The following is a 20255-nucleotide window of genomic DNA, read 5'->3' as shown; positions in this document are numbered from 1 at the left end:
ATTGCTTAGGGAGATGGTTTTCTAGTTTCATTTGTATCTTTAATCAGTACAGCAAAAGTGTTTTATGTACTCTTGTCTTCATGGACTTTATGCTGCATGTCTCACATAGTGACTGACCAGTTACTCTGGAGGGCCACTAAAAGGGCATAGAGGCTGAGGGCTTCCCCTGATGTTTCCTCCTGGCCCTGGTGTTCAGAGGTTTAGTGCTTCTGAATGTGGAGATTGCCTCTAGTAACCATGGCTAGTAGCCCCTGATAGACCTATCCTCCTATCCTATTCAAAACAGATAAAAGGAAGTATTTCTTCGCACAACGCATAGTTAAATTGAGGAACTCCCTGCCCCAGGATGTGGTGATGGCAGCCAACTTGGAAGGCTTTAAGAGGGGAATGGACATGTTAATGAAGGAGGTCGCTATGAATGACTACTAATACAAATGGATACAAGTCATGATGCATACCTATTCTCTCCAGGATCAGAGGAGCATGCCTATTATATTAGGTGCTGTGCAACACAGGCAGGATAATGCTGCTGCAGTTGTCTTGTTTGTGGGCTTCCTAGAGGCACCTGGTGGGCCACTGTGTGAACAAACTGCTGGACATGATGGGCCTTGGTCTGATCCAGCAGGGCTTTTCTTATGTTCTCCTTGAATCTGTGCAATCTCCATTTTTAAGCCTTCTATTCTCATAGGGATGCCAGCGTCCAGGTGGGGCCTGGGGATCTCCTGGAATCACAGCTCATTTCCACTCTATAGAGTACAGTTTCCCTGGAGAAAATGGATGCTTTGGAGGGTGTATTGTATGGCATTATCCCCCACTGAAGTCCCTGCTATCCCCAGGATCCACCCCCAAATCTCCAGGAGTTTCCCAACCTGGAGTTGACAAACTTACTCCCCCATCCCCCATTGGTAGCCAGGGGGTATCTGGCAAACTTAGCTTGTGACCATCACTACATCCTCTGGCAGTGAAGTCCACGTTTTATTCACTCATTGAGTAAAGAAGTATTTCCTTGTGTCCATCCTGAATTTACTCCCCTCTGCTTTGTTGGAGGATCTTGAGTTCTAGTATTTTGGGAGAGGGAGAGAAGTTCTCTTTGTTTACTCTCTCTACCCTGAGCATAATTTTATAAATGTCTGTCATGTCTCCCCCCCCCCCCCAGGTCATTCCTTTTCTAAACTGAAAAGGCAGGTTTTGGGTGGGACATCTCTTCCTGAAAATAGTAGCTGTGGCCTGGATACATGCCTCATTTCTACAGTGAACACACATTCAATGCATTTATTTAGCTTCTCTGCCATCTCTCTATAAGAACATAAGAAAACATAAGAACATAAGAAAAGCCCTGATGGATCAGACCAAGGCCCATCAAGTCCAGCAGTCTGCTCACACAGTGGCCCACCAGGTGCCTCTAGGAAGCCCCCAAACAAGACGACTGCAGCAGCACCGTCCTGCCTGTGTTCCACAGCACCTAAGATAATGGGCATGCTCCTCTGATCCTGGAGACAATAGGTATCTCCTGTTAGTAATCCCTTTTTTCCCTTAGGGAAAAAGGCCCAAGTGCTTAGGCCCAAGTGCTTCTCTGGCTGGTTTCCTGCTCCAAATATATTTAAAGAAATGGCTATTGTTTGTCTTAATGCTTTTAGCAATCCGTTCCTCAATTTTTTTTGCATGCTTAATTACTAACTTACACTTCTTTTTTCAGACCCCATGCTCCCTACTGATTACTTCATTGGGCAGACCTTCCACTTTTAAAAAGAAGCCTATTTGCTTTTTATAGCTTCCTTGACTTGGGTTGTTAACTATGCAGACATTCGTTTACACTTGGCAGTACCTTTCATAACCTGGGAAATGCAACCTATCTGGGCTTTAATTAGGGTAGTGTCCTTTTCAGCTTCCTTATAACTGTTCCCCTAATTTTGTGTAAAGATCCCTCTTTGGAAATCAAATGCTACTGTTTAGGACTTTAGAGGTAACTTTCCATTAACAAAGAATACTGAACTTACAGGATTGTGCTCACCGTTCCCAATAGGTGCAGTAACATCTACATCTAGTGATGCTCAAAATCTTACAGCAAAGGCTGTTACCATATATGGAATGCGAAATGCCTGATGTTCAAGCTGGTTTGAGAAAAGGAAGAGGCTCTAGAGAACATATTGCAAATATATGCTGGTTACTGGAGCATACGAGAGAATTTCAGAAGAAAATCAGCTTGTGTTTCATAGATTACAGCAAAGCTTTTGACTGTGGATCATGAAAAAGCTATGGCTGGTTTTAAAGGAAATGGGTGTGCCACTACATCTGATCGTTTTGATGCGCAACCTGTACTCTGGACAAGAGGCCACAGTTGGAACAGAATATGGAGAAACGGAATGATTTCCAATTGGCAAAGGTGTCAGACAAGGATATATTTTATCTCCCTATCTCTTCAATGTATATGCAGAACATGATTAGGGAAGCTGGATTAGATTTAGATGAAGGTGGAGTGAAAATTGGAGGGAGGAACATTAATAATTTGAGATATGCTGATGACACTACATTATTGGCAGAAAATAGTGAAGATTTGAAACAACTGCTGCTGAAAGTTAAAAGAGAAAGTGCCAAAGCAGGACTACAGCTGAACATCAAGAAAACAAAAATAATGACTACAGGAGAATTACACAACTTTAAAGTTGACAATGAGGAAATTGAAATTGTTCAAGACTTTCTATTCCTTGGCTCCACCATCAACCAAAAGGGGGACTGCAGCCAAGAAATCAGAAGGAGATTGAGACTGGAAGGGCAGCCATGAAGGAGCTAGAAAAGATTTTGAAGTGTAAGGATGTGTCACTGGCCAGCAAGACTAGATTAATTCATGCCATCGTATTCCCTATTACTATGTATGGGTGTGAAAGCTGGACAGTGAAGAAAGCTGATAGGAAGAAAATAGATTCCTTTGAAATGTGGTGTTGGAGGAGAGTGTTACAGATTCCGTGGACTGGCAAAAAAACCCACACACAAATCAGTGGGTTATAGATCAAATCAAGCCTAAACTGACCCTAGAAGCTAAAATGACTAAACTGAGGCTATCGTATTTTGGTCGTGTCATGAGATGACAAGAGTCACTGGAAAAGACAGTCATGCTAGGAAAAGTTGAGGGCAGCAGGAAAAGAGGAAAACCCAGCAAGAGATGGATTGACTCAATAAAGGAAGCCACAGCCTTCAATTTGCAAGATCTGAGCAAGGCTGTCAAAGATAGGACATTTTGGAGGACTTTCATTCATAGGGTCTCCACGAGTCCAAAGCGACTTGACGGCACTTAACACACACACACAACATCTACATCACTCACCAAGTCTTGAGTCCTGTTAAGAACAAAGTCCAAAATCACTGCCTCTCTGTTTGGCTCTGTGACCAACTGTTCCAGTGCACCGTCATTTATGATGTCTAGGAATCTTGTTTCTACAGCATGACTTTGAGCACGTGTTTACCCAGTCAACATGAGGGTAGTTGAAGTTGACCCTGCATTACATTATCTGCTTCAATCACCTCCCTTATTTCCCTCTCCACCTTGAGATCAACCTCAAAGGTTTGATCAGGTGAGGGATAGTACTCCACTACTTTTAAGTAATATAAAGCCTTCCCCCAACACATTGCCCCTTGTCTTGCCTATAGAGCTTATACTAAGGGATTACCTTAGCCCACTCATTTTTCCCATTCCACCATGTTTCTGAGATAACCACTGTATCTAAATTGTCATTTAGCACCAAGTACTCCAGCTGCCCCATCTTGGCCCAGAGACTTCTAGCATTGGTGTATAGACACCAATAACAGTTTCCCCTCTCCACCAAGCTTTGCCTCCCTTGGTACATGGTCTTTTATCGCCACCCTACTCTCACTCCCACGTTCTATTGTGCTCATACTAATATCCTGCATGTTTACTCTATCATCCCTTTAGAATGAGTTATCCCAGACCAGAGGCTTCCCAGGTCCTGTCAGCTTTGTCTGGGATTAGTTTAAAAGTTGCTTCAACACATTTTTGGTATTAAGTGTGATTCCCTTTTGTTTCGGGAGAAGCCAGTCTCTTTTGTACAAGTTCAGCTTGTCCCAGAAAGTTTCCCAGTGCCTAACAAATCTAAATCCTTCCTCCTGGACTTTTTCATCCATGCTTTGACACTCCTAATCAGCACCTGTCTAGCTGCCCCTGTGTGAGGTTCCAGCAGCAGTTCTGAGGATGCTACCTTTGAGGTCCTGGCCTTTAGGCTACTGCCCAGTAACCTAAATTTTTTCTCCAGGACCACATGACTACATTTCCCAATGTCATTGGTGCCAACATGCACCACGACTACTGACTCCCCAGCACTATCTATCAACCTATCTAGACAGAGCATGATGTCCGCAACCTTCGCACCAGGCAGGCAAGTCACCATGCAGTCAAAATGCTTGTAACAACCCCGGCTCTCAAGTAATTAAATCACCCACTACTAAAAGCCTATTTTCCCCCAACCCCAGTGTCAGACCTCTGATGAACTCTGCTTTACAGCTATGGGTAGCAGCTCCACCCTCAGGAGTGAGACATGAGCAGGCAGCTGTTTCATCTCACTTACCAGAAGCCCTTCTCAGCAGGACCATGTGCTTTTAGAGCGCTTACCAATAGCTAGAAGGAGATTTTCAGACAGACACCCCCCCCAAATGGCTCAGGAACTACACAACCTCAAGCAAACAGCCTCACACTTACCCCTCTTTGTCTCTTTTACCAATTCCAAGCTCAACTCCACAGTTAGAAAGCACCGGACGCAAGTCCTGAGATGTAGGCAGCCAGGAAACCTGTGAATTTAGGATCATCCAAACCCCACAATTCTGCACTGTACATTATTTGAGCAATAATATTACCTACAAAATAATTGTGGGGACTGTTAAGTTACCTACTGTACCCCAAGAGACATTCAGAAAAGCTTGACTTGACTGGACGTGGGAAATACATGATTGGAATGGATTACATCCTGTGCACGATAGATGTAATTTTATAGGCCAAAACGTGAACAGTTTGAAAGCTCTGTGTGTGTGTAAAGTGCCGTCAAGTCGCAGCCGACTTATGGCGACCCCTTTTGGGGTTTTCATGGCAAGAGACTAACAGAGGTGGTAATATTGATCATCTTTTGCACCCTGTCCCTTCCCAAATGCATGGTCTAGAGCGCCTACAACTTCTCCTTCTTCACCACCCTTCACACACACACAGAATTCCCAACATGGGCACTGTGTTCTACATTTGGAGGCTTGCAGGAAGGAAGCAGGTGAACGTCTCCCCAATCTGGTCATGTGGAAAGCGTTAAGTGTTGGCCCAACAGGCTCACCATCAGTGCTTGTCTTTGTAAATGTCTTATATTTGTGCATGTGTTTACTGCCTTTGTATGTTCCTTGTAGGTAACTCAGCTGACAGAAAAGCTGAGGAACCAATCAGAAAGTCACAAACAGGCCCAAGAGAACTTGCATGAGCAGGTGCAGGAGCAGAAGGCCCATCTGAGAGCCTCTCAAGACCGCGTTCTTTCCTTGGAAGCAACTATAAGTGAACTAAATAATCAGATAAGTGAAAGCAAAGAAAAAGTAATGCAACTTGATTTGCAGGTAATTTCATTTTGTGTTGGGAAAACTGTGCATTATCAGTGGGGTTACTATCATTTAAAAACAATATGTGTTGATCATTTTCAGAAAATTGTTTTGATCGTTAAAACAGTGTGTGTATTTGGTTTTAGTGAGCGGGACTGAAAAAAACACATATCAGTACTTCAGAAATTGTGCTTTTAAGTCTTTTCTCAGCATTGCATACCGTAATACTTTGTTGGGTTCAGTAAAGCTACCCTGCTGAAGTTACTGAGAAAACAGCTTGCTAGAGATAGAGTGTAATATTATGTCTGAATAAAACACACCCACAAAAGCTGGATTGAAAGGATGTTAGTGTAGCATGTACCTCCCCTTTTGTCTGTCTGTGATGTCTTTGGGAGGTACACCTTGTACTTCAAAAGCAACTGTGCAAGGAAGATTTTGCGCTTAGGGTTGTCAGCCTCCAGGAGGAGGGTGGAGATCTTCCAGAATTACAGCTGCTCTCCAGACAATATAGACACATTTTCCTGAAAATGGCTACTTTGGAGGGTGGATCCAACCCTAAATCTCCAGGAATTTCCCAAGCAGGAGTTGGCAACCCTAGTTTGGGAACGAATTGTGCATGCCAAGACTTAGTTTCTCAGGAAGTGTGGTGAATGGAACAGTTCTGTAAATAGTGTAACTGTGCCTTTAAACATGCTTCCTGCTTTTCTGTTCTGGCCTGAGGAGTTCCTTGCTTGTGTGGCCACAGTTAATAGTATAGTCTAGGCCTGGGTGTTTGTAAACGATTGTTGCTCTACGTAATCTTTTGGTCTGAGCTAAGACCTAATTTTATTGTGCGTGTGTGTGTGTGTGTGTGGGGGGGTTAATACTTAACAGGAAGTTTTAATAAATCTTCACACACACACCCCCGTGCGCTCCTGACTTGTTGCAAATTGTACTTTAATGCAAGCAGTTTTGAGGGGTTACTTGCCCATCTTCAGTGGTCTGCTTTGGTTACTCTGTTGTTCCTGCTCATCTCAACTCTTCTGTCAACCCCCTCCTCAGCTCTTCCTTTGTTGCTGCTGTTCCACCACTGCTGTTGTTTCAGGAAAAAATGGAGAACAATGTTATAATGGTGCTGAATACATATGCGTATTGTTGTTTTTGGGCCAGAGTCTCTTTAAAAGCAGTGGATTGCAATGTTCTTCGGCAGTGTGCTTCATAATTATATCCAAAAGGATATATTATATCCAAGCACGATGAGGTTTCAGAATTGTAAAGTTTGACTTGGTTCCTGGCATTCTCTTTTTGCATTATATTGCTCTATCAAAAAGCCTCAAATCCTAATCTGACACTCTACCCTCTATGCCACTCTGGCTGTAAAAATAAATGAGTGTTCACACAAAATGAAAGTATCTGTTTGCCCTTGATATCTAAAAAGCAGGGTTGGCTCTTAGGAGGGAGGAATTAGCTACACCTGGAAACCCCTAAATATAGATATAGTTTCATGGATGTGAGGACGATCTGGCTGTGACATCTGTCACCCCATTGATCACCAGGGTTGATTCGGTTGATCTGGCTGGCTAGGCGAGTGTCCCCTACCTCCCTCACCGCTCCATGTGCGTCCCTCCCGAAGCTGTGCCTCGGTGGAAGAGGACGACCATCCCAGATAGACGGAGTGTACCGTTCTTCGGTCAAGGGTATACGATAGCTGTGCTCCCCTGCTAGAACCTCCAAACAAGAACAAGATGATGATGATATAGTTTCATGTTGATAATTAACTTCTGTTTGAACTTTCAGTTCTGATGGTTCAGTGTACATTTTGTAGGAATGGAAGCAATTGTATCTCTTCAGGGAACTGCAGTCTACCAGCTGCTTTCTCTGAAGAGCCCTGAAGTGGCCCCATAAATGTCAGTGTCCCAGTTTGGCCATTATTTACATGCATAGAATTTTCATGCATTGCAAAGTACAAACTTCCTACAGTGCAAATATGACATTTAGTAGAAATATAAATTGGTTGTAAACAAAAGAGAATTGCTTAAAAAAAAAAACCCTAAGAAAACTCCCAAAACATGTTTATAATGAGAGCAACCAGTGTGGGAATAATCCAGTCCTGTTACATTAAGCGAAAGAAAGATCTGTGTGAACTGCAGTGATGTCTTATAATCCTGTTTTTAAACACTATGTTTGTGTACAGTGTTCGTTTATGATAACAAATAAAGACTCTTCCTAACTTGATGGATTCCTTTTTTGCAGTGGGCTTTCATTCAACAACACTTTATGTAAGAATTAATTACTTGGTATCAGACAGTTACGAAACTGTTCACCCAGGGAAAGGAAAGAATCTGCAACTAAGAAATATTTATCGTCTATACTGAAGCACTTTTTTGGTTCTCTTGTCAGATAAAAGCAAAAACTGAATTATTGTTGTCGGCAGAAGCTGCAAAAGCTGCTCAGAGAGCAGATCTTCAGAATCATTTGGACACCGCTCAGAATGCATTACAAGATAAACAACAGGTGATAGAAACAATTATATAAAGGCCTTCATGATTAAAAAAACTGATTTGGTTGCTTAAAATTGAATTACTCAGGTGGAAGTCTCTGTATATAATTCCCAGTTACATTTACAAAATGCTGAAACAATATAGTTAAGAATTTTATTTTAACACAATGACTTTATAAAGTGAAAATATGTTGTAAGGGATGTTTACATACCTCCGGGTAAATTGGTGGAAAGCATTATTAAAGATAGAATTGTCAAGCGTATAGAAGGGCAAGGTCTGCTGGGCAAAACCCAACATGACTTCTGTAATGGTAGGTCCTGTCTCACTAACCTATTAGAGTTTTTTGAAAGCGTCAGTAAGTATGTGGACAGGAATGAGCCTGTGGATATTGTGTATTTGGATTTCTAAAAAGCTTTTGACAAAGTCCCCCACCAAAGACTGCTAAGCAAACTTCATAGTCATGGGATAAGAGGACAAGTCCTCTTATGGATTGAGAGCTGGCTGAAAAATAGGAAGCAGAGAGTAGGAATCAATGGTCAGTTCTCCCAATGGCGGGATGTGAGCAGTGGGGTGCCTCAGTGATCTGTGTTGGGACTGGTTCTTTTCAACCTGTTCATCAATGACCTGGTATTCATGGCTATTAGTTAGAATGGATACTAGTCATGCTGCATACCTATTCTCTCTAGTATCAGAGGAGCATGCCTATTATATTGGGTGCGGTGGAACACAGGCAGGATGGTGCTGCTGCAGTCGTCTTGTTTGGGGGCTTCCTAGAGGCACCTGGTTGGCCACTGTGTGAACAGACTGCTGGACTTGATGGGCCTTGGTGTGATCCAGCAGGGCCTTTCTTATGTTCTTACACTTGTATTTAAATGATGAATTACACATTAAAACGGCAGAATAAAATGAATCAAAAAGTACTGGGCCAGTGCAAGCCTTTGGAGTTGCTTAAAAGTAGCCTTTTAGATCTTGCTCCATGTTTTTCAGTTCAGAATGAATTCCCTCTACATATTGCACAGTTCTTTTTGCATTCCCTGTAAATTGTGCCCCAGTTTATTATCTTGACAGACCTAGAAATCTGTATTGTGTAGGATGATTTGCGTGTGACGGCTGTGAATGGGATTTGTTATGACATAGCTGGAAAGAATAGCCTTGGGCTGTCCAGTTTTTGCATAATTTTAGCACAGTAGTTGTAAATTATTTCCATTGCATTTTAGTTTTTTGAAACTATGAGCAAGAGTATTTATTTAGAAATATGAAGACTGTTGTAAGGATTTAAATATTCAGGTCCATACTGAATAATTAAAAGTGAATTTTCTGGCTGATAATCAAGGATGTTGGGGAAACCCGAATTTTCTGTGTCAGAGCTAAATCTGTAGCTTTGCATTTGGATCCAGATTTGTGTAAATTAAGTAGGAGTTCTACATGTGGCGTACTAGTCAAACCTGTGTGTTCTTCCCCCTTTTAAAGCATTGTGTTAAATTAGCATATATCTTGGCTTTTTCCAAGTAAAAATACTCCCATCACACGTGTGTGAAACAGGATGTTCTATACAAATGAATTTAAGTTTTTATAGTTACTCTTTTCAAACTGTATTAATAGGAGTTAAATAAGGTCACCACACAGTTGGAACAGGTTACTGCTAAGCTTCATGGCAAACAGGAATACTGTACACAGTTGGAAGCCAATCTTAAAGAGTACAAGGAAAAACATCTTCATTTAGAGCAGAAAACTGAGGAGCTGGAAGGTCAGCGTAAGGTTTGTATTGAGGAACTTTCTTTTGTTTTGTATCCTGTGTATATGGTCAGTGTATATGGTCAGTGAATTATCAGGGTTGCCAAGATGAGGATTGGGTGCTGTGCAGGTGATGGCCTCTTAAAAAGTTGGGATTGCCTCTTGTTCACCGTCTTCAAAATTGTTGACCAATCTGAAAAGTGTGGGGTGGGAGGACAAAAAGGAAAGAACAAACACAATACCCAAATTATAAAGAAAGAAATGAAGGTTTCTTGAAAATCCTAACATTCCCTTGGTCATTCCCTTCCATGTCTGGCAAGGGGAATGTGGGAAAGGTACTCAGGCATTGGTCCTGGTCCTAATTCTGTCCTAAATAATGTCTTTGTCTGTTACTTGGAAAACGTTTTTAAAATCTAGTTAATAATACCAATCCAGGGCATCCTAGGGAAGACCAGGCAAAGTAGGTTGTCTGCCTACAATTGAGTATTTGGCCTATTCTACACAGGCACATGCATGGAGGAGAGTGTAGGCAGGTACACATAGGAGAAGTGATTAATGCTTTTAGTTTTCTTTGGTTGTAGTGAAAGCCTCTTGCCTACCCTGTCACCATGCTTGTTCCTGATGAAGAAGAAGCATACCCTTTTCTGCTAATTCTGGACTGAGTAATCAGAAGACTGAGGTTGTTTATGTATGGGGATTTTACCTGAGGTTTGTTGCTCGCTGGACCCACACTTTCCTGTTGGGAATCTATGCACCAGCAGTCTCTAAGCTCGAATCAAGTCCTCACCCCTTTAAATACTGCTTCATAATTGGCTTACTTTGTAGAGCTTACTGTGAGAAATCCCCCCCGAACCCCAATTGCTGCATGAAAAAGTATGTTAAGAAGAAAAAACAAAAAATGGAGCAATCTGAAATTGGGGGGGAGAGAAATCCAAGCCTTGGTTTTAAAAGCCTTTCTTCTGCTCAGAAAGAGCGCTAAGCAGGAAGTATTTGAATCCCTGCCTCTTTACACCCTCCTTTGTAATTGGCTGTGATAGAAGCCAAGTTTCTGAGTCCCGCGCTTTGCCTTATGCATGGGGATTTCAAGCTGGCTGAGCTCAGGGGAGGGGGAAGAATTGGGTTAACAGAGGAATGAGAAGCCCCAGAATTTGTGAGGGTTGGCAGCGAGGTCATCTCTAATGGACTGAAAACTCATGCATATCTCCAAGGAACAACCGAAACAGACCGGGTGCAAACGTGAGTGAAAGTACCCATGCATAAATGACCTGAGACTTCCTACCAGTTATAATTTTGTATGAGGCAGAGATGCTGACCCAGGTCTAGATAACAGCTCTCTTTACACCTAGGAGGAGTTTACAATAAGAAAAAGTCCTTTTTCGGTCTTCTTGTAACAGTTTATTTTTTGTGGTAATTATTGGATTTCTACATCTTCCATTGCAGAAACTAGAAGCTGATATTCTTGAAGTTATGGGGATTAAAGAAAAAGTGCTTCAGGAGCTTCAGCAGCAAAGGCAACAGTGCACGGACTTAAGTCTCAAAGCTGCAGAACTGACCAAAAAAGTAGATGCAGAAAGAGAAATGTATTCTATATTTCCTATATTTTCTACTTTGCCACTCTGGATATTAAGTGTTCTTAGAGATGTTTCCCCCATAGGTCACTCCCTCCTCGGATGTAGCACTGTCATGAATTCTTTGCAGCAAGCTGGAAAGGACATAGCAGGGTTTTGCTCCTGTATAGGTATCACCTTGTACTTTAGCAGGATCTTACTTCCTTCTACTGCAAAGAAATACTGTGTGTATGTAAAGTTCCGTCAAGTCACAGCTGACTTATGGCGACCCCTTTTGGGGTTTTCATGGCAAGAGATTACAGAGGTGGTTTGCCAGTGCCTTCCTCTACACAGCAACCCTGGTATTCCTCGATGGTCTCCCATCCAAATACTAACCAGGGCTGACCCTGCTTAGCTTCTGAGATCTGACGAGATCAGGCTAGCCTGGGCCATCCAGGTCAGGGCAAAGAAATACTAGCACACACAATGATGTGTTTAGCTCATCAGAATGTGATCCACTGTAGTGGGACAGTCATCCATTCCTATATGTAATGCAAAGTCCTTCCTTTCTTTGTGTGTGTGTTAAGTGCCGTCAAGTCGCTTCCGACTCATTGCAACCCTAAGGAATGAAAGTCCTCCAAAAAACCTATGATGAGACAATCCTTTCTTCAGATGTCTTTATTTATTTATTTATTTTTTCTTGCTGTCAAGACTTCTGGCGACCTTGTAGGGCTTTCAAGGCAAGAGACGTTTAGAGGTGTTTGCCATTGCCTGCCTCCATGTCATGCCCCTAGTATTCCTTGGAGGTCTCCCATCCAAAGACTTGCTAGGATCAGGGCTGAGGGTGTGTCACTGGCCCAAGATCACTCAGCAAGTTCCATGGCACAGTGGGGATTTAAACCTGGCTTTACCAGATCCTAATCCAGCACTTTAACCACACCACCACACTGGCTCTGTCAGATGCCTTTGTAGTGTTTTTTTACATTTACTTTTATCTTTCATTGGGGGTCCAAAATTGCTTTTCAAATGTTCCTCCCCTTTTACACTTAACCCTCACAACAACAATCTAGTGAGGTTAAGAGATGCTGAGATATGATGGTTCCAGGGTCACCTGGCGGGCTTCCATAGCAGAGGATTCAAACCCAGTTGACTCATGTCTAACAAGGATACCACACTAGCCCTTGGTGAAACAGTCCATATACTTGACGAAATAGACCCGGATTTTATGTAAGATTTTTCTATCTATAAGGCTAAATTACTGATTCATGGCTTTCTTAGGTTGATGCATAGTTTGTATTTTAAGTCTCCAAGTATTGTATGGATATTGCCAGGATATAGCTGGTCAGGAGACAATGATTAGTAGAATATTTGTTAAACTGCCAAACTATAGGAAATATTATGAGTATATATAAATGCCATTATAACGGAGTAACTTAATATTGAAATAATTTCACTTGCCTCCACAGAGTATCTAATACCAGATCAGACCTACAAAAGAAATGCGATGCTCTAGAAAAAGAACACCAGCAGATATTAAAACTAGAGGAAGAAAATGCAAGACTGAAACTGGAATCTGAGAAAATACATGAAGATACTAACAGGCAACGCAAGGAACTAGATGAAAAACTGCAAGTAGTAACAGAAGATTTGCTAAAAATGAAGTTGGAAAAAGATACTCTATTAAAGGAGTTTGAAATCATCAGAGACAAGCTGTCAAAGAGCACTGAATCTGTGAAAGAAGCCAAAGATGAATTGGAAAAGGAAAAACAAAAAGGAAAAGGGGCAATGGCAGAAATGGTGAGTTGTAGATTTTAAGCAAGCAGATTTCCTCTGTTGACTGATTTGCGTATTTACCTGCTGTGAAAAGTTAGGGTGGCTTGCCAGCTGTGATAGAGTAGGTGATGAGAAATCAGACGTTAAGGATAAGTTGTGTTTTTTGCTAATTAAGTGTACATCTTGGCCTGTACTTGTGTGCCTATTTTCAGATGCTGGGCACTGGCTTAGATCAGGTAACAATTACGTGATAATTAAATTTCCCTACCAAAGATCCTTTACATGTACAAGATAAATATAAGTAGTTGTCATTTACTCTTTTTTAGAAGGACCAGCAAACTTAGTACCATGATGATGTGAGGGTTCAAGCAAATCATTTGGCCCTCTTCCTGTATATAACTGTTTTCAAAGAAATCTTTTGTCAAAAAAAAACCTCAAGAAAAAAACAACAACCCTGTAATCGCAGACCTCTTAGTCATGATCAGTCTGACCTCCTGAGGGTAGCAGTAATTGTAGAAGATCACACCATTACTATTGGAGCAAGATGGGAATGGCTATGCTTTGTAATCCCTATTTTGAAGGGTTAAAATCCACAAATACCACCTCCTAGCCCTAAATTAATGTAGGCCAAATGTAGAGTACAGCAGCAATAAATATTTGATAAGGTTTTAGTGTACTGTATAATCAAACATTTAGCATATGCAAATTAATCCTTCCCTGCATTTCTGTTATCTCTGATGCTTCTTTTAATTCATGCTTGACTCTATACCAGACTACTGCTGTTAGAACTATACATCATCTTGGATTCGGTGATGCACAAGTGGAAACATAAATAGACTTAGCACAGTTCCTCTTGCTCAAGACTTTGTGCTACACCTACCACTTTCTTCTGTATACTGCTCAGAAACTGGTTACACAAAATCTTGTGCAAGTGGAAACACAAGTGGGGATACAGTGAGTCTGACTGGCTATCCCAATATTTTTGCTTGTGTTTCTACTTGCACAAGAGCTCTAACACAAGTGGAAATTTTGTGCTGGCTCCAACCCACAAAGGTATAATCTTAAAATACAAAGGTTTTTAGGATCAGTTGTTCATTATTTGTCTCCAAAGATTCTGCCCATCATGTACAACAATAAAAGAATTATTTTCTGGTTTTAACACTGTCAGTTATAATGAACATAATCTGTTGCTATAACTGAAGATTTGTTTATGATTGAAAAGGTGACATTTCTAATACATTAGTAGTATTTTAAAATATATAATTTGTTTCTAGTTAGAAATATTGTGGTACCAGATACAATAGTGTATTGAATTGAAAAACTTGATAGGATTGGTTGTGTATAGTACTTAATACTATGAACTACCATTTGGCCACTGAATTGGATTTAAAAGGATGTCAGATTTCATTGATAATTGGTAAATCTTTTGCAGTTTTTATTGTCATGCATTATGGATAATAATGAAGTGCAAACAGAGTATTTATTTTTACACAGGAGAAGTCTTGTCAAGAAGCTAAACGTCAACTTCAAGTCCAGTCAGAATCTATAGCTAAAGAACAAAATGAACTGAAAAACTCATTGGAAAAGCAAGAAGGGGTAATGTTGACTATATGACTACAGGCATGAAAAACATGGAATAGTTTTTCTCCCTGAATATTTTTGCTAAGAGTAAAACTTTGTAGAAAGTAAGCAAAACTATGTTAGTCCTATGTTAAATCCCAGTTCCTCTCTGCATGTCTGTTTGTTTAACTGCAAAAAAGAAAAAAGAGGAGCTTGTGTTCAGGAAGCCTGCAGCATTTTTGTTTGGTTCTCATTTCACAACTTGGATTTAAAATGAATAGAATAGATTAGATGGTGAAAAATATTGTAGCAACAGAAAGGACTTTGTTTAGGTATAATGTAAATGTAGCAGACTGAGCTAGTAATATCTATCTGAGGTAGGGATAACACACCATGCTTACGTTTCCATATGTAGATCTCCAAGCAGCTGGCAACAGACCTTGATTCGGCACGTGCGCAAGTACTGCAGATTCAAGGTGTTCTAAAGGAAAAAGAAAAAAATGAGCAGCAGCTCCAGCTGAAGTTGAAAGAACTGAAGGAATCTTTTGACCAGAAGAAAAAACAAAATGAAACACAACAAGCTGAGTTAAAAACAGCTCTCTTGGAAAAGGTAAGAGTCCTGCCTTTTGTGTTTATACTTGACATAGGTCAGGGATTGGCAAACCGCGGCTCCCGAGCCGCATGCGGCTCTTTGGCCCATTGAGTGCGGCTCCCCACCTCCCCACCCCCCCGTCCGTCGGCTGATGTGGCTCCTCCGCATCCCCTCGCCCAGCCAGGCAGAGGTGCCGCGCTCCTGCCAGGCTCCAGCGCTCCCCAGGCGGGAGGAGCCAGCAGGCGAGTGGGAGGCGGCGCCCCCCTCCCCCGGCCTCCCCTCCTCTCTCTCTCTCTCTCTCTCTCTCTCTGGCGGGGAGGGATCAGAGGTGACGGGGAGAGGTGGCGGCCGGCCGGCCAGGCTGCTGCTGCAAGGGGGGGGAGAGGCAGGCTCCGCCTCGCGCTGGGCCGTCTCGAGGCTGGCGGGGCTCCGCCTGCCCAGCTGTTAGGCGGGGTGCGCTGGGCTGTTTCCCTGCCCCGCCTCCTGCTTCCCCGGCTGCCCGCGCCTCTTTCCCGGCCGGCTGTTCTGCTGGGAGCCCGCCCCCCTCCCTCAGCTCCCCTCGTTGTCTGCGAGGGATGGAAGAGTCAGCGGAGTTATCGGTTTGTCGTCCCGCGTCAGCCGGTAAGTCTGCCGACTCGGGACAAAATCCTCATCCCTGGCTGAGTGTGGGTGGATGTTTGGCTGACTGGGGGGGGGGGAGATAGCGGAGCCGGCTTCTTGGGAGGGGCCGTGGCTCGGGTGTCGGCGCGGACAGGCGAGACCTTAGCCCTGCCAATGAATGGGAGGTTTTGCCTTGGATTTGCCACTCAGGTGCACATTTTCCCCATCCAGATTCTCAAAACTGTGCATGGGGGTTACTGGCCATTTATGAATGGGAGGTTTTGCCTTGGATTTGCCACTCAGATGCACAACTCAACAATAAGCCCCCCTGCAGAGTTTTGAGAATGCAGATGGGGAAAATGTACAGTGTTTGTCAGTCATTGTCATGATTTAATTTTATGGATACCTTACTTACTTTTTTCCCTCCAGAGGCCATGTCTACACACTGGCTTTCTTGTCAGTAGACCTGGACTCCAAGGAGGGAAAAAGTCCCCCTTCAGAGGCCAGGTCTACCAATTGGCTTCTATGGGCCTCCGGAGGCCACGTCTACTGCCAAGAAAGCCAATGGGTAGACCTGGCCTCCCAGTGGGACTCAGCCGGAGGCCAGGTCTACCAATAGGCTTTTATGGCAGTAGACCAGGCCTCCAGACGAGGACTCCGGACGGGGGAGGGGAAATGGCAGGGACTTACAATTTAATTTTTATCAATAAATAAGATCACTATTAAGTATGATATCAAGTTTTATTCAGTGTACTATAGTTTAATTAAGACTTAAAACTTTAATTAAAGTTTATTAAGTTAATAAACAGTGTACCTACCTATATAGTTTAAGTTTAAGAAATTTGGCTCTCAAAAGAAATCTCAATTGTTGTACTGTTGATATTTGGCTCTTTTGACTAATGAGTTTGCCGACCCCTGACATAGGTGAAAGAACTGCTGATTTCAAAGTTTGAACCTCTTTAGCGTGTAGACTAAATATTTACCAATTGCTTCCATAAAACTGTAAAATGTTCTGTCTGATCTGACCATGTCTGTTCTGTGCATTTAGCTCCAGTTTGCACAACATAAAACAGTAATCCTTGGCTGGGGTGGGGTGCATAAGGGAGAGATGGCACTGTTGACTGATTGAACCAGTAAAGTAATTCAGTAGAGTCCAGTACAACTCAACAATGCCTTGCTGTCATTACTAATGTCTAGAAACGTGTCGTTGGAGTTACACTGACTAGAGAATTTTCCAGTGAATGTTTATTATGTTGGTGTGAGTGAATGTGTCATACTACTTGTTGAGGTCCCCGTAGCACATAATTTAGATAAGACTTCATGGCATTTTTGGAGAGCTAAAGTGACCTGCAGAATCCAGTATCATCTGAGAATTATTGGGATGAATCTCAGTGGGGCTTGTCTTGCCTTGTAAAATAAATTTATTTTTGTGTGTGTTAGGCAGAACTAGAGAATAAACTACAGCAGCAGATAACATTGTCAACACAGGAACTTACAGCAGAGAGAGAAAAAATTGCAGAACTGCAGAAGACTCATAAAAAAACCCTGGAAAATATGGAAAAAATTCAGCTGGATATTTATGGTAAAGAATCAGAGCTCTTGGCTATACGACAAGACTTAAAGGTAAATTAAATTTATTCGATGGACATCTTTTTCAGTATGCACAATGGTACAGTGTTGGAGGTCCACATTGTAACTGGTTTTACATCTGCATCAGTGTCCCTAAATAACAAGTTTGTATGGGTTATTTTGTCTCTTGATGCTGGTTATTTTGTCCCCTATGCTGCTTTTCATGAATTTTTAACATGGACATTATTTTGGGTTAGGGACAGTTCTCTGCCTGTTGTGGGTTGTTGTCAGTTGTTTCTGTGCAATGATGCTAAATACATATTGGTGTACAGATATCAGTAACTGTGTTGGGATGCCCTGAAGTAATGGAAGGGGCCTTGATATGTCTGCGTGACTGGGATATAGCCCGAAGGAAAGAAGGAGGGTACATAGGTAGGTAGGTAGGTATTGGGTGGGGCTTAGCTATATAAGTAAGTGGCACTTACAGGGTTAGATCTTCTGGAATGTTTATATAGGCAGAAGGATTCCTGTCCATGGAGTAAAACTTTTTTTTGACTTTGAGAAGTTTGAGCACTGTGAAACCATTTGTCCAAACAAATGAAAGAGTATTGCCTGATGCTGCTTACTTTGAGCTTAATATACCTGGAAATTTAGAGTTCTCATCACTAGACTGCAGATGAAATATTATGGTGGCACCACCTGCTGGAATATTTTTTGGAAAATAATTATTTGATTAATTTTCTTACTGAAGTCTGCCCTATGAGTTAATTTGCTGGATTGGATCCAACTCTGTTCTCTTACCAAGGAGAAGGGCAAAGGGAGAGGCAATTTATGCTCATTTTCCTTTCCCACTGCAACCTCAATCGCCATGCGTCATGAAGGCTCCCTGACTCTTAGGAGTGATTTTCTTTGTGGAGGGACTGCACAAAGAAAGGGAAGATGAAAAAGATTTGTTGTACAAATGAAGCTTTGCTTTTCCTAGGTGTAATTAATTAATTAAATGCCTAAATTAATGAGATGATGTCTGCAATGGCAGAGTAGCTTTCATTAACTGATAAGGAGCACAATCATGGTAAAAAGGGGAAATTAGTTCTAGAAATCTGCCATTTGTAAACCTACCCAGAAAGGTAAACTGGCTGAACATTTTCTTACAAATATCATTGATTGATTGCTGTTCCTGAGGAGAAGAAATGGATGGAGACCCTGTTCACCTAAGACTAATGGAACTTCACATTTATCTGATGGCTTTTACTATGCTATGAATATTTGCTTTATCTTTTATTTAAAATGCTTTTATTGTACATTTTGTTACACTGTACTCCTTTTATATTTCTAGAGTCTCCCTCCTTTCTTGCATGACCATTGTAGGAGGCTTCTGGAATACTCACCAGCTATGTTTGTTTGAATTCAGCTTCATTGTGCAATAATACACAATCCATGTTTGTGTGGGTTAATTGCCACTTTTGTCCTCTCTCTTACTAATGGATGTTCTGCCTTTTATATCTTTCTTCCATATCCCTATGACCAACTATAGGGTTTAGCTGGCACCTCTTCCATTGATTTGGACTAGAAAAACACTCTTCTGTGTCGTTAGGGTCATTTTCTGGGATTGGGCAGGGTTAACGAAATAAATGAGTGAACCGGTGGATAATTTGGGACTCAGTCCAGCCTAGGTCTACTGCTAAGTATTGTCAAGAGCCGACTCTATGATTATACTGGTAGGGTTTTTTGTAGTAATTGCTTTTTTCCTTAAATTAGTGTACAGAGGAGAAGCTTGCTTTAGCTCAAGAGGAACTGATTTCTAACAGAAATCAAATTAGTAATCATAATCAGCTGATCAAAGAACTTAAGACCATAAGAGCTACACTGGAACAAGATGCATCAAAAAAAGAACAGCAGTTGAAGGAGCAGGAACAACTGTTACAGGAAATACAGAAAGAGAAGGTAATTTTCATCCTTCCCCCTCATTTCTGCGTCTTTGAGCTGGGGTTCTAGCAATTGCTACTTCTGAAATTTATTTTGAAGTTTTCAAAATAAATGTCAGGCTGCATTCTTTATAGCATAAATCTTTTGGCAGAGAATCTGGAATAACTTTTTGTGTGCTGCTTCCGGTACTTGGTCTGCTATGCAAATAGAGGTGTTTTCAGAACAGATTTAAGCTTAAATTTAGTGTATCCTAGGAAACATAACATAGTTTATCTAGAGTATGTGAAATTCCAAAATTATTGTAATAACATAGATTCAATACTATAGTGGTTCAATGGTAACAAACTACAGAGCTAGCCTGTGTCAGAATTTTAAAGGTGCCCACAGGCTCAAAAGATTGGCAACCCCTGCAATAGAATTATGATTAGAGAATTGGAAAACAATGCCCCCCCAAGAAAGCCCTGTCTAAGGCATGACATGCAGAAAGTGAGTTAAAAGTAGAAGAGAATGCAGTACAACCAAGGTGATGTATATAATAACAATACAACTTTGACATGTATAGCCTCTTATTTATATGATGGTATTTTGTGATAGATTGAAAGCAATTCAATTCTGTTAAACAGTTTTATGTAGGGAAGAAACATGCGGTGGAGTTTTAAAAAGCACTTCTCCTTATTGAAAATGAGAGTGCTTCTGTAATAGCATAGGTCAACTGAAAGAAATCTCTTAAGCATAACTGCGGGCTTTTTCCTTTCAAGGCTTTGAAAGAAAAAGACTTGGCTAATGAAAAATCCAAAAAAACAGAACTCCAGAATGTAAACAACAAATTGGAAAAAGAGAATGCTAAACTGAAGGAAGAGGGTAGGGCCTTCAAACAAGAGTTTGAGAAGGTATGTT

General features: G+C 41.6%; 1 protein-coding gene across 3 annotated transcripts in view; it reads left to right on the top strand.

The window, feature by feature from the left end:
• EEA1 (early endosome antigen 1) overlaps positions 1–20255 on the top strand; it is a 68177-nt gene that overhangs the window by 35205 nt on the left and 12717 nt on the right. For all 3 annotated transcript variants that reach the window (XM_056845717.1, XM_056845716.1, XM_056845718.1), the window contains 10 exons: positions 5395–5595; positions 7957–8070; positions 9660–9815; positions 11232–11371; positions 12805–13135; positions 14606–14707; positions 15087–15281; positions 17304–17486; positions 19191–19376; positions 20117–20248. In XM_056845717.1, coding sequence (XP_056701695.1) covers positions 5395–5595; positions 7957–8070; positions 9660–9815; positions 11232–11371; positions 12805–13135; positions 14606–14707; positions 15087–15281; positions 17304–17486; positions 19191–19376; positions 20117–20248 — 1740 coding nt within the window. The remainder of the gene's footprint in view (positions 1–5394; positions 5596–7956; positions 8071–9659; positions 9816–11231; positions 11372–12804; positions 13136–14605; positions 14708–15086; positions 15282–17303; positions 17487–19190; positions 19377–20116; positions 20249–20255) is intronic.

This window comes from Euleptes europaea, chromosome 3 (genome assembly GCF_029931775.1).
Source record: "Euleptes europaea isolate rEulEur1 chromosome 3, rEulEur1.hap1, whole genome shotgun sequence".
Lineage (NCBI taxonomy): Eukaryota > Metazoa > Chordata > Lepidosauria > Squamata > Sphaerodactylidae > Euleptes > Euleptes europaea.
The sequence above is the reverse complement of the archived record's forward strand: the minus strand, read 5'-3'. Positions and strand labels throughout refer to the sequence as shown.